The 13,443-nt window shown below is 58.5% G+C and overlaps 1 protein-coding gene across 1 annotated transcript in view; it reads left to right on the top strand.

Annotated features, from left to right (window-relative positions):
* Positions 1-348: 348 nt before the first annotated feature.
* ATP1A3 (ATPase Na+/K+ transporting subunit alpha 3) overlaps positions 349-13,443 on the top strand; it is a 25,173-nt gene continuing 12,078 nt past the window's right edge. Inside the window, exons 1-11 of the mRNA XM_007942947.2 lie at positions 349-531; positions 4,636-4,725; positions 4,836-4,895; positions 5,041-5,244; positions 6,644-6,757; positions 6,873-7,007; positions 7,870-7,987; positions 8,108-8,376; positions 11,128-11,326; positions 11,404-11,513; positions 11,598-11,732. Coding sequence (XP_007941138.2) covers positions 349-531; positions 4,636-4,725; positions 4,836-4,895; positions 5,041-5,244; positions 6,644-6,757; positions 6,873-7,007; positions 7,870-7,987; positions 8,108-8,376; positions 11,128-11,326; positions 11,404-11,513; positions 11,598-11,732 — 1,617 coding nt within the window. The remainder of the gene's footprint in view (positions 532-4,635; positions 4,726-4,835; positions 4,896-5,040; positions 5,245-6,643; positions 6,758-6,872; positions 7,008-7,869; positions 7,988-8,107; positions 8,377-11,127; positions 11,327-11,403; positions 11,514-11,597; positions 11,733-13,443) is intronic.

The following is a 13,443-nucleotide window of genomic DNA, read 5'->3' on the forward strand; positions in this document are numbered from 1 at the left end:
CCCCTGCCTCCTTGTGAGGTTTATCAGGCTTTTCTCACCCCAAGGCCCCCTCAGGGCTTTCTCTCTCCCTGGGGGCACCCTCCCCACACAATGAGGGTATTTCCGGGGCTCCTCCGCTCAGCACCCCTCCGCAGAGGCGCCACCCCACACTGCAGGGGTCTTCCGGCTCCCCATTGCGGGGTCTGGGGATTCCCAGCCCCCGCAGCGCTCCACCTTCTTGAAGGCGCCGCCACTTTGCAGAGAGTGGAGGCAGGACAGCTGCAGTACCGGGGGCGGGGCTGCGGGCCGTCTGTCAGGGCAGCGGCGCCGCTGATTGGCCCGCTCCGGCCCCCCCGCGGGCGCGGGCATATGAAGAGGCGGAGGCGGCGGCCGCCGCAGCCTCTGTGCGGAGGGACGGACGGACGGACCGACCGAGGCGCGGGCGCTGCAGAGGCCCCGAGCCAGAGCCCGCGCCTGAGCCGCCCTGAGGCCCCGGCCCCGGCCCCCGCCCCGCCCGCCCGCCCCTCTCCCCGCGGAGCCGCCAAGATGGGGGTAGGTGCTCGGGCCGGCCGGGCAGTGCGTGTGTGATATTGTGGGTCCAGTGACTTTGGGTGTCTGCGGGGGCGGGGGGCTCCGGGACCCTGCGCCCCGGGGCCACGTCTGCAGGACCGTGGGGAACCGGCTGCCGGGGCCATCCGTGTACGAGTGTGTGCGGGCCGCCTGGGCTGGCGGCGGTCTGTTGCGCATGTTGATCGCTTTGTGTGCAGGGGCTGCCGGAGCACAGGCCACCCTCAGCACCTCCTCCTGACCTTGTGCGGTTGGTGCTGTCATGCAGTGTGCATGCGTGTGCCTGGTGCGTGTACCTGGGGGCATTGCACGTGTGTGTGTGTGCATATCTGCGTGTGCATGTCTGTGTGTGCCGTCCTGGCTCTGTGTGACTGGCCTTGTCAGCACAATTTACCTGCAGCTGTGTGGCTGCGGCTGCGTTGGCTGTCTGTCTGCAATGGTGTATGCATCTGCGGTGTTTGTGTGTCTGGGGGGTTGCCCAGGGTGGGGATCGGTCCAGGCTGTGGGATGGTCAGCTAGATGACCTCTCTTTCTCCTTCCAGGCCTCGGTTGGGGGGCTCTGCAGTGCAGTGCAGCCCAGGGTTGCAGGGTGTGTGTGCGGGCCCCTAACCTGGGGGCACAGACAAAGAGGGGGGCTGCGGGAGGAGGCACAGCAGGACAGTAATAGCAGGGAGACTGAGTGTGTGGCTGAGGGGGTATGTGTGCAAATGTGTGTGCGAGGGGGGAGCGTGCATGCCTGGCTGTGCCCTTGCCTCCGGGTCCGGGTGTCCTTGTCTGTCTGTGGGTCTCTCCAACAGATGCCGGCTCCGCCTCCTTCCCTGGCTGACCACCTGACCCCCACCGCAGCCCTGGATTCCTCCCTGTGTGTCTGGGGCGGGGCTGTGGGAGGGGAAGGAAGCTGTGGGCTGGGGTAGTGAAGAGGGAGGGGAGAAAGATGGCGGAGGAAGGCTGACGGGCCTCGGGATGGAGGTGGGGGTGGGGCTGCAGCTCTGTGCACTGGGGTGGGTGAGGGGAAGTGGGGAGAAGGGCTGGGAGGGGGAGGACTAGGGAGAGAAGGTGGATGTGGGAGCCAGTGATGGCTTCCAGGTAAGTGAGATGGGAGCTGTGGGCAGATTGGGGAAGGGGGCTGAGGTCAGAGAAGGAAGGAAAGGGGGGAGGGGTTCTTAGGAAAAGCAGCGGGGCCAGGAGGAGACGGGGAGGTGCTTCAGACATGCGTGACAGAGACAGAGACAGATGGAAAGACAGCAATGGGCAGAGAGACACACAGACAGGCAGAGATTCTGAAGGAGACAGGACAGAGACAGAGAAAGGCAGAGAGAAAGCACCAGGAGTGACACACAGACATGGGAGAGAGAGACAGAGAGAAACTGAGGCAGAGAAGAGACACGGACAGAGATGTCCAACCCAGAGACAATGGAATCAGCCTGAATGACGAGGACAGAAGGCCGGGTGCACAGGGAAGGTTGAGGGAGAGATACTCAGAAATGACAGACCCAGACACCCTGAGAGGGGGGGAGAGGCGGACAGCGCAGAAATGCTGAGCAGCCGCAGGGGCGGCAACAGGCGTGTTGCCCACCCCACAGTGCACCCATCTGGGCCTCCTGTCCTGGACTGGGGAAGCCTCAGCTCCCCACTCTGCCAGATGGAAACCCGCCCCAAGGGGTATGGTCACGGCAAGGGCAAGGAGGAACCTGCCAGAGACTGGGATGTCCCTGCCCTCTCCTCCCACAGCCCCCTCCTCCCTCAGACTCAGGAGTCTGGGCCCCCCTCCCTTTCCCTGGCAGGTACCATAGCCTTAGCTTTCCAACCTGCCCTAAGGTTTCAGAGGTGGGCAGCCCGTGTTCTCCCCAGGCCTGGCAGGCCCCCTTTATCGCTGCCCCCCTCACTTCTCAGGCGTGACCCCAGAGCTTTCTGTCTCCGCATCCTGCCCTGCGTGGGTCTGGCCGTCTGCAGCCGTGGAGACGCTCCTGCTGCAGAGGGGCAGGCGCAATGGCTCCCGGTCCGCCGCCTGTCTCTGCTCCGAGACGCGGTGCTACTGCAGGGCTGGCCCCAGGCCAGGCCTCCTGCCCACCCTGCACCCTCCTCCTGCTCCCGGGCCTCCCAGCTGCAGCTCGTCCCTGTGCCCACCCCGTCTGTCCCTGGGTCTGGGGGCAGGCAGCACACAGCGCAGTCCCTCGACAAGGTCACAAGGGGATTAGCGCTGAGCTGTGCTGAGCCTTGGATCCCGGCTTGGTCCTGGGTCTGCAGGATCAGTCAGTGGCCCTTGCCAGTGGCCTTTGGACAGCACCTGGCCTCACCCCACCTCTGTACCCAGGCCCCCCAAGTACAGTGGCATTTACTCCCCTCACCACATTGAGTTCAGGCCAAGCCTGAGGCTCTGTGCTTGTTCTCTGCACCCCGAGTCCTGCCTGAGTCCCACTCTGTCCTGCAGAGACCTCACTGATCCCATGCACCCACACACCCTCAGTTCCCACCAGGCCCCAGGAGAGAGGCCAGGGCCCTCAGGACTGGCCCATTCTCCAGCCAGGCCGTCACCTGTGCACAGCAGGCTCTCCCCAGACCTCTGTCCCAGTTGTGACCCACACCTGGAGTGAGTGCCCTTCCTCCTCCTCCAAGATTTGCAGGAGACAGAGACTGAGACATCCGTGGGGCTGTGGCGAGGCCCAGGAAGAGCTAGCTGGGCTGAGAAGACCACAGAGAGGGGCCCAGGAAGACCTGGGGCTGGAAGGGCAGAGACTCCGGCCGAGAGGAAACACTGAGTGGACCCAGAGGGAGAGTCAGACCCAGGGACAGAGAAGATCCTAGTGTTAGAGGACAGACAGACAAGCAGCAGGAGAGAGGCAGAGCTAGGGAGAGAGACACATGCAGGTCATCACTGAGGGAGAGAGGAGACGGAGATAGGGACACAGTGACAGAGACAGACACAGGGATAAGGAGGGATGAAGACACAGGCAGGAAACAGTGGCCCTGGAGACAGTCTGAGATCTCAACAGACACCAACTCAGGGAGAGACGCAGGAGCCAGAGACGCAGCCAGACGGGGGAGAGAGCTGAAGAGATGGAGACAGAGAGGCATGAAGGGCCAGAGATCAGACACACACCCACAGCCAGAGAGCGGCAGAGAGACCACAAAGTGACGAGAGAGAGAGAAACAGCCACAGAGAGAGAGAGAGAAGGTGGACAAAGAGACAAACAGAGCAGTAAGACAGAGACCCAGAGACAGACAGACACACAGAGATGCAGAGACAGGCAGAGATCCAGAGACAGACACATACACAGAGACCCAGAGAGACAGACACACAGAGACCCAGAGAGACAGACACACAGAGACCCAGAGAGACAGACACACAGAGACCCAGAGAGACAGACACACAGAGGCTCAGAGACACACAAAGAGACCTAGAGACAAACAGACACATGCACAGAGATGCAGAGACAGACATACACATGCACAGAGACAGACAGACAGACATAGAGACCCAGAGAGACAAACAGACACACAGAGAGACAGATAGACATAGAGACCCAGAGAGACACACACATACATAGATCCAGAGAAATACACAACGTAGAGACCCAGAGAGACACACACACACACACACAAAAACACAGGGAGACACACACAAAGACACCCAGAGAGACACACACACACAGATGTAGAGATACACACACATAGAGGCCCAGAGGGACAAACACACACACACAGAGACACAGATGGAGAAAGAGAATGAGAGGACACAGACAGGCCTCACAGGAGACAGACACAGAGAGGTGGCCAGGCCCAGAGACTGGGAGACAGAGGCAGCGATCAAAGAAAGATGTTTAGAGACTAAAGGGGAGAGACTCAAAGAGACAGAGAGTCCAAGACAAGGGGCCGAGTGAGAGTCGAGGTGACTCAGGTTCTCAGACACCAGGGCCAGAGGGCAATGGAGAGACACAGGCCAGAGACGGGGGCGGGGCAGACTCGGGACACAGGGACACACTAGGGGCAGGCTCAGAGGCCAGGCGCCTGGAGGGGTGGTGTCCCCCTTTAACCCCTTCTCGCCCGCAGTCCGGTCGCTCTGACAGCTATCGTGTCGCCACCTCGCAGGACAAGAAAGATGACAAGGGCTCGCCCAAGAAGGGCAAGGGCACCAAGGAGCGCAGGGACCTGGATGACCTCAAGAAGGAGGTGGCAATGGTAAGCTCCCCATCCCTCCCCCGTCCCCACTCGCCCTCCAGAGCAGCCCCCATACTGCCTCTCACGGGCCCGAACACTCACTCAACTCCCCCCAAACTTCTGTCCCTCAGACAGAGCACAAGATGTCCGTGGAAGAGGTCTGCCGGAAGTACAACACGGACTGCGTGCAGGTGCGGCTGGGGCCCAAGCAGGGCTGGGGGCCCGGACTCTCGGATCCGAGGGAGGACAGACGGGGGGGGGGCCTGGGGTGCTTGTGAAGGGGTGGAATGCCAAAGTCCCTCGGAGAGGGTTCTGTGTGAGTCCCGTGTCCCCCAGGGTCTGACCCACAGCAAAGCCCAGGAGATCCTGGCCCGAGACGGGCCCAACGCACTCACCCCACCGCCTACCACCCCAGAGTGGGTGAAGTTCTGCCGCCAGCTCTTCGGGGGCTTCTCCATCCTGCTATGGATTGGGGCCATCCTCTGCTTCCTGGCTTACGGTATCCAGGCGGGCACGGAAGACGACCCGGCTGGTGACAACGTGAGGGCCCTCCCCCACCCCAGCCTGGCCCGGCCACACATTTAGAGACACACACGCACACTCAGCGGCTCCCCGTCTCCACTGTCCACGGCCCGCTCTCCTCCCTTTTCTCATCCAACTTTCACAATCGCCCAGAGAGAGAAACAGCAGGTATGAGGAAACTGAGGCTCAGAAAGGGCAAGTAACTTGCTGAAGGTCACACAGCAGGATGGGTGAGCTGAGGTTCTGACCCAAAGCTGTGTGACCTCAGCAGCTTTGGGGACAGACACCCCCAGGTGGTGATAGACAGAGAGATACCTGAAGGGTGACTGTCTCGGGTACATTCTGAAGCATCCTACCTATTGGGATGTCAGGGCCCACGGGCACACAGGCACATAGTCCTGGCCAATAAAAAGACCCACACCCCAGCTACACAGAGAGCACGTGTGTGTGCACACGTGCTGATCAGCAGACGCTCCAACACAGCCACCCAGTTCCCACACAGAGGCATGGACAGACACACACACACGCACAGACACACACACACACACAGACTGGTAGACGGACACAGGCCCTCAAACACATACAGATAAACACATGCTGAGTTGCAGACGTACCAGATGACAGACAGACAGTAGAATCAAACACAGACAGTATTCTCAGAAAGTAAATCCTAGACAGACAGACGCAGTCTCAGACAGTAGATCAACAGAGAGACGTGCATCAGTGACATCACTGGAGGGATGCTGGGAGGGGCTGGCATGGTGGGGGAAGAGCCCACTAAGGCAGTGACGTCACTAGGGTTAGTGGCAACTCATCACCGCCACTGCCAATCCCCACACCCCTGCCAGTCAGGGTGCAGACGGGCAGACCATGGCACTGCCACTGCACACAGAGGGTCTCTGCCTTGGCCAATGGGAGACAGGGGTGGGACCTGGAGGAGCCAGGCCATGGGGAGTTCACAGGCTGGCCCACCCACAGGCATGTATGTGGGGTGACATCATGAGTTTTCACACTGGGTGACCCCAACCCCAGTGGCACCACTGAAGTACACACAGATACTCAGACATACCTGTACGTTTAAAGCCAGGGGTGCAGACAGAAGACAGACAGACACACTGACCTAAACACAGACACATGGACAGACAATAGCCTACACCCAGATTCTCTAATACAGACAGGATGACACACACGTACACACCGTAGAGACAGAGCCCCAGAGACACACACACCCACATACAGAGAGAGGAACTTGAGCATGGACAAGCGGACAGACACACAGACCCTCGTAGGGACACAACCCTGGGGTCAGACACAGATAGATCCCCACTGACACAGAGCCCCCCTTCCCAGATGCACGGACCTCGGGGTGGGGCTGTGGGGGGCCTGGGTGGGGCCTGAGAGACGCTTGTCCTCACAGCTGTACCTGGGGATCGTGCTGGCCGCCGTCGTGATCATCACCGGCTGCTTCTCCTACTACCAGGAGGCCAAGAGCTCCAAGATCATGGAGTCCTTCAAGAACATGGTTCCCCAGGTGAGGGCCATCAGCGGGGGGCTCTGCTGGAGGTGGGCAAGTCGGGGGGCTATGCCAGGGGTCTCCCTGGGCAGGGGAAGATGGGGGAGGTGACGCTTCTCACCCTCACCCTCAGCAAGCCTTGGTGATCCGGGAAGGGGAGAAGATGCAGGTAAACGCCGAGGAAGTGGTGGTTGGAGACCTGGTGGAGATCAAGGGCGGAGACCGAGTGCCCGCCGACCTGCGCATTATCTCAGCCCATGGATGCAAGGTGCGCCCGGCCTGGGGTGCTGGTCCCCCGGAGGGCTGCAGTCCCAGCCCCATCTCCCCACCTCAGACCCAGAAACCTAGGCCCCCCGTTCCTCCTCCCTCAGACCCAGGGGTCCAGGCCCCCAGCCCCTCCTCCCTCAGACCCAGGAGTCCAGGCCCCCAGCCCCCACCATCCTCAGACCCAGGGTCCAGGCCCCCAGCCCCTCCTCCCTCAGACCCAGGAGTCTGGATACTAGCCCCTCGTCCCTCAGACCTAGAGGTCCAGGCCCCCTCCCTCAGACCTAGAGGTCCAGGCACCTAGCCCCTCCTTTTAGACCCAGGAGTCTAGGCCCCCAGCCCCTCCTCCCTCAGACCCAGGAGTCCTGGCCCCCAGCCCCTCCTCCCTCAGACCCGGGGGTCCAGGCCCCAGCCCCTCCTCCCTCAGACCCAGGGGTCCAGGCCCCCAGCCCCTCCTCCCTCAGACCCAGGAGTCCTGGCCCCCAGCCCCTCCTCCCTCAGACCCAGGAGTCTGGGTACCAGCCCCTTGTCCCTCAGACATAGAGTTCCAGGCCCCTAGCCCCTCCTTTTAGACCCAGGAGTCCAGGCCCCCAGTCCCCTCCTCCCTCAGACCCGACCCCCACCTCACCAGGAACCAGGAGTCTGAATCCCCAGCCCTCACCCCTCAGAGACCGGCAGATCCCTTCGACCCTGGGGAGGCCCTCACTCCCCACCGTCCAGCTCCCGGCCCCTGCCTCCCAGACATCACTCACCACCAGGGCACTCCAGCCTTCTAGCTGCCATCCCCGGGGCACAGGCTTCAGCCGTCTCCCCTGACCAAGCGTGCCCTGGCCCCAGCTGAGCCCCCGTCTCCGCCCCGCCCCCAGGTGGACAACTCCTCCCTGACTGGTGAATCGGAGCCCCAGACCCGCTCTCCCGACTGCACGCACGACAACCCCTTGGAGACTCGGAATATCACCTTCTTTTCCACCAACTGTGTGGAAGGTGAGGCGGGCGCGGTGGGGGGCGCCCAGCCAGGGCAGAGTGGCCCTGGGCGGCCGCTGCCATCTGAAGTTGAGGGGTGGCCTGTCCTGGGGCCCAGGCTCAGTCATCTCTGGCCCACAGGCACCGCCCGGGGCGTGGTGGTGGCCACCGGGGACCGCACTGTCATGGGGCGCATCGCCACACTGGCCTCGGGCCTGGAGGTGGGCAAGACGCCCATCGCCATCGAGATCGAGCACTTCATTCAGCTCATCACCGGCGTCGCCGTCTTCCTGGGCGTCTCCTTCTTCATCCTCTCCCTCATTCTGGGCTACACCTGGCTTGAGGCTGTCATCTTCCTCATCGGCATCATCGTGGCCAATGTCCCAGAGGGTCTGCTGGCCACGGTCACTGTAAGGCCCGGGCTGCTGGGTCTGAGGGAGAAAGGGCGGCGACTGGGGGCCTGGACCCCTGGGTCTGAGGGAGGAGGGGCTGGGGGCTGGGGGCCTGGACCCCTGGGTCTGACGGAGGAGGGGGCTGGGGGCCTGGACCCCTGGGTCTGAGGGAGGAAGGGGCTGGGGTCCTAGACTCTTGGGTCTGAGGGAGGAGGGGGCTGGAGGCCCCAGACTTCTGGGTCTGAGGGAGGAGGAGTTGAAGGCCTGGACTCTGGTGTCATTAACAAGGACAAGTTGGGTTCCTAGATTTTCAGTGAGGAGGGTCCTGGATCTCTGAGGGCCTCGTGTACAAAACACTAAAAGCTAGAGAAATACTCAAAGACAAAAAGGCCAACAGTCCTACCACTTTTTAAGTTAACTTACAAAATGAAGAAGTTATACTCACGGTAGAAAGTCTAATGAATAGGTTAAGTTTAAGAAAAAAAAATTTCAAGGCTCCAGCCCCTGGCCCTTAAGAGCTCTGGTAGCATAGTGCCTAAGGCACTTGACTGCTAACCAGAAGGCTGGCGGTTCGAACCCACCAGCCACTCATCAGAACGAAGATCAGGCAATCTACTTCTGTAGAGGTTCAGCCTCGAAAACCCAAGGAGGGGTCGCCATGAGTCAGATCTGACTCAACGGCAGTGAGTTTGGTTTTTGGTTTTTGCCCCTGGCCCTTAGCCCCCACCCTAAGTCCTCTCTCCTCATGGTCTCCTGAGGGATGCACACAGCAGCTGTGTGTATATGATATCCTTTCAAGGGACATAGAAGGGCCCCTACTAGGATTACTTCTCTGCTCCTTGATTTTTTTAATTACTCGGCAAATGTTTCCATATCAGTGTATTCAACAACAAACGCAACACAGTGCCGTGCAGTCGGATCCGACTCATAGCGACCCCTCCTTGGGTTTCCGAGGCGGTATCATTACAGAAGTAGATTGTTCAGCCTTCCTTCCGAGGAGTGGCTGGTGGGTTTAAACCGCCAGCCTTCTGGTTCATAGTCAAATGCCTTAGGCACTGTGTCACCAGAGCTCCTAGCATATTCAAAGCGACCTTATTTTCAAAGGGTGTTCATTGAGGTGCAGTATACAAGGGCTACACATATGACCAAGGTCCAGCCTGATGAATTTGGACAACCCCATGTCAGGTTGGGTCCCTAGAGGGCCCCTCCTGACCACATTCCATGCCTACCCACAACCCAAGGGTTACGTCACCCTAACTTCTAACAGCATCAACTAATTGTGCCCGTGTTTGGGCTTCATGGCAATGGAGTAAGTCACTATGAAGTCTTTCGCCCTTTTATTTTTCTTCCCCAACATTGTTCCTGAAATTCACATGTACAGGTGCAAGCAGCAATAGTTTGTTCTTTTTCATTGCTATAGAGCATTCCCCACTATGAATGAGGAGCCCTGGTGGCTGGTGGTTAAGCGCTTGGTTGCTAACGGAGTGGTCCACAGTTTGAACCCAGCAGCGGCTCCACATGAGAAAAATGAGACAATCGGTTTCCATAAAGATTTCAGCCTTGGAAGCCCTATGGGGCAGTTCTACTCTGTCCTCTAGGGTCACTGAGTCAGAATGGACACAAGAGCAGCAGGTTTGGTTTGGCCTTTGTTTCCATAAAGATTGACAGCCTTGGAAACCCTGTGGTGCAGTTCCACTCTGTCCTCTAGGGGCGCTGTGAGTCAGAATCAACTCCACGGCAGTGGGTGTGGTTTGGGCTTTGCTTCTGTGAAGATTGACAGCCTTGGAAACCCTATGAGGCAGTTCCACTCTGTCCTCTAGGGGCGCTGTGAGTCAGAATCAACTCCACGGCAGTGGGTGTGGTTTGGGCTTTGCTTCTGTGAAGATTGACAACCTTGGAAACTCTGTGGGGCAGTTCCACTCTGTCCTCTAGGGGCGCTGTGAGTCTGAATTGACTCAAGTGCAAGGGATTGTCCCCTATGATCCACAGTTCATTTGCGTTTATTTTGCGTGTTCTGCCATTAGTCCGTGTTGGACGATTATCAGTGTTACTGCTCTGAACATTCTGTTGTTAGTTGCCTTGAGACAACCTCGTGCATAACAAAAGGAGATGTTGCTCGGTCCTGCACCGTCTTCCAGCACCGTATCAGACGTGTGCTGTTGTGACCCATAAGGTTTCAGGAGATCACCAGGCCTTTCTTCCTGTCTGTCCTAATCTGGAAGTTGTGCTAAAGCCTGTCCACCATGGCTGACCCTGCTGGTATATGAAACACTGATGGCATAGTTTCCAGCACTGTGGTGGTGTTGTGTGAGTTGATTCTGACTTATAATGGCGCCATCTGACAGAGTAGAATTGCCCCATGGGGATTCCTAGGCTGTAATCTTTGCAGGAGTAGATCTCCAGGTTTTTTCTCCCGTAGAGCAGCTGGCTGGCTTTGAACCACTGACCTTTCAGTTAGCAGCCAAGAGCTTAACCACTGTACCACCAGGGCTCCTTTCCAGCATCCTGGCAACGTGCAGACCACCACAGTGCTCATCTGAGAGATGAGTGATGGGTGAACATTCTCCTACATGCCTGTGAGGACATACCTAGTGGGGACATAACTGAGCCTACTTCTGCTGGTCTGCCCCCAGCAGTGGGGTTGTGGGGCAGTACCCCATTCTTCTACAGGCCACCAAGGATTCTGTTTGGGATGTGGACCCTCGGGCTGTTTATCCAACCCTGCTGCCAGCTCCAACCTGTAACTTACCAGCCCTTCCTCACCCCCAGGTGTGTCTGACGCTGACTGCCAAGCGCATGGCCCGGAAGAACTGCCTTGTGAAAAACCTGGAGGCCGTTGAGACCCTGGGCTCCACATCCACCATCTGCTCGGACAAGACGGGGACCCTCACCCAGAACCGCATGACAGTCGCCCACATGTGGTTCGACAACCAGATCCACGAGGCCGACACCACCGAGGACCAGTCAGGTGAGGGCAGGGCCTGGGGCAGGGATCACAGGGGCCTGGTCCCAGGTGTCCCAAGCCCTGACACCTGCCCCCTTCAGGAACCTCCTTCGACAAGAGCTCACACACCTGGGTGGCCCTGTCCCACATTGCCGGCCTTTGCAATCGCGCTGTCTTCAAGGGGGGCCAGGACAACATCCCTGTGCTGAAGGTGGGTGTGGCCGCCAGCTCGCCTGGCCCTGCCTGTGTCCTCTCCTCTGTGGCTGCCTGCTCTCATGGTCCTCTCTGCCCCTAGAGGGACGTGGCCGGGGACGCCTCCGAGTCTGCCCTGCTCAAGTGCATTGAGTTGTCCTCTGGTTCCGTGAAGCTGATGCGTGAACGCAACAAGAAGGTGGCTGAGATTCCCTTCAACTCCACCAACAAATACCAGGTACCCGGGGCTCTCAGGGAGGGCTGACCTGTCTCTGGATCCCAGTTTCTCCCATCTACAATGTCTATAAAGCGGTCACTGCTATCCACTGCCCTCCTGTGTTGGGCAAGTTACTAATCTTCCCAGAGCCTCGGTTCCTCCATCTGTAGAATGGGACTAATAACACCCACCTGGTATGAAGAGAGGAATAGGCAGAACCCAGAGTCACAGAGAGAGCTCTGTTGGAGGGACAGGCAGCGGGTAAAGCAGGGAGACAGCCAGAGATCTCTGGGGACAGCAACAGTCATCCATTCAACAAGCTACCGTATGGCAGGCCCTGTTTTGGGGGTTTAGAGTAAAACAGTGAAGTTCCTCCTCCCATGGAACCTACACTCTAGTGCTAAGCCCAACCCAACCCACTGGCTGGAGTCGATTCTGACCCACAGCGCCCCTGGAGGACAGAGTGGAACTGCCCCATCGGGTCTCCAAGGCTGTCAATCTACAGAAGCAAAGCCCAAACCAAACCCACTGCCATGGAGTCGATTCTACTCACAGTGCCCCTAGAGGACAGAGTGGAAATGCCTCATAGGGTTCCCAAGGCTGTCAGTTATTACAGAAGCAGACTGCTTCATCTTTCTCCCATGGAGTGGCTGGTGGGTTTGAACTACTAACCTATGGGTTAGCAGCCAAATGCTGTAACCACTGTGCCACCAGCGCTCCACTCCAGTGGACCCAGTAACAAATGAACAGAGAAACATGTACTATGCAGGTGGGTCACAGTGCTGAGGGAGGATGCCATGCATGTCTGGGGCAAGAGTGTTCCAGGCAGTGAGCTGAGGGAGGGTGCTGGCAGACAAAGGCCGTGATGGTGGGCTAGAGCACGGGAGGCCTCCAGGGCCGTGGGGAGGACTTGGGCTGTCACCCTGACATGGGCCACAGGAGGGCTCTGAGCAGAGAAGCAGGGTCTTACATTTTTTAAAAAACAGCTTTAACCCACTCTCACAGCAAAGCCCAAACCAAACCCACTGCTGTTGAGTCAATTCTGACTCACAGCGCCCCTAGAGGACGGAGTGGAACTGCACCACGGGGTTTCCAAGGCTGTCAATCTTTACAGAAGCGAAGCCCAAACCACACCCACTGCCATGGAGTTGATTCCGACTCACAGCGCCCCTAGAGGACAGAGAGGAACGACCCCATAGGGTTTCCAAGGCTGTCAATCTTTAGGGAAGTGGACTGCCTCATCATACTCCTGTGGAGTGGCATGGGTTTGAACCACTGACCTTTTGCCCAATGCTTTAACCACAGGGCCACCAGAGCTCCTAAAAAACAGCTTCATTGGGATATAATTAACATGTTACGTGGTCATTCATTTACAACGTCAAGTTCAATGGTTTTAGTCCTGCAAGCATCATCACAGTGGGTCTTAGGACATCCTCATCACCTCTGTCCTCTCCCCCATCCTAGCCCTAAGCTAATCTACTTCCCGTATTGGCCTGCTCTGCACATTTCCGAGATGTGGCCTTTCGTGTCTGGCTCCTCTCACTCAGCACGATGTTTTCAAAGTTCACCCACACCGAGCATGTCAGTACATCCTTCCTCCTCTTTTCTTTCTGGTGGTGAAAAATTCATGTTTAGAAGTAGCTATGGAACCACTGAGACTATGGCCCTTAGCTGCCCTTCAGGTCTGGAATTGAACCCACACCTGTGGTTTCCAGCCAAACAAAGTACAGGC

The sequence above is a fragment of the Orycteropus afer genome, unplaced genomic scaffold (genome assembly GCF_000298275.1).
Source record: "Orycteropus afer afer isolate SDZICR_OR568_19922 unplaced genomic scaffold, OryAfe1.0 scaffold00099, whole genome shotgun sequence".
Classification (NCBI taxonomy): Eukaryota; Metazoa; Chordata; class Mammalia; order Tubulidentata; family Orycteropodidae; genus Orycteropus; species Orycteropus afer.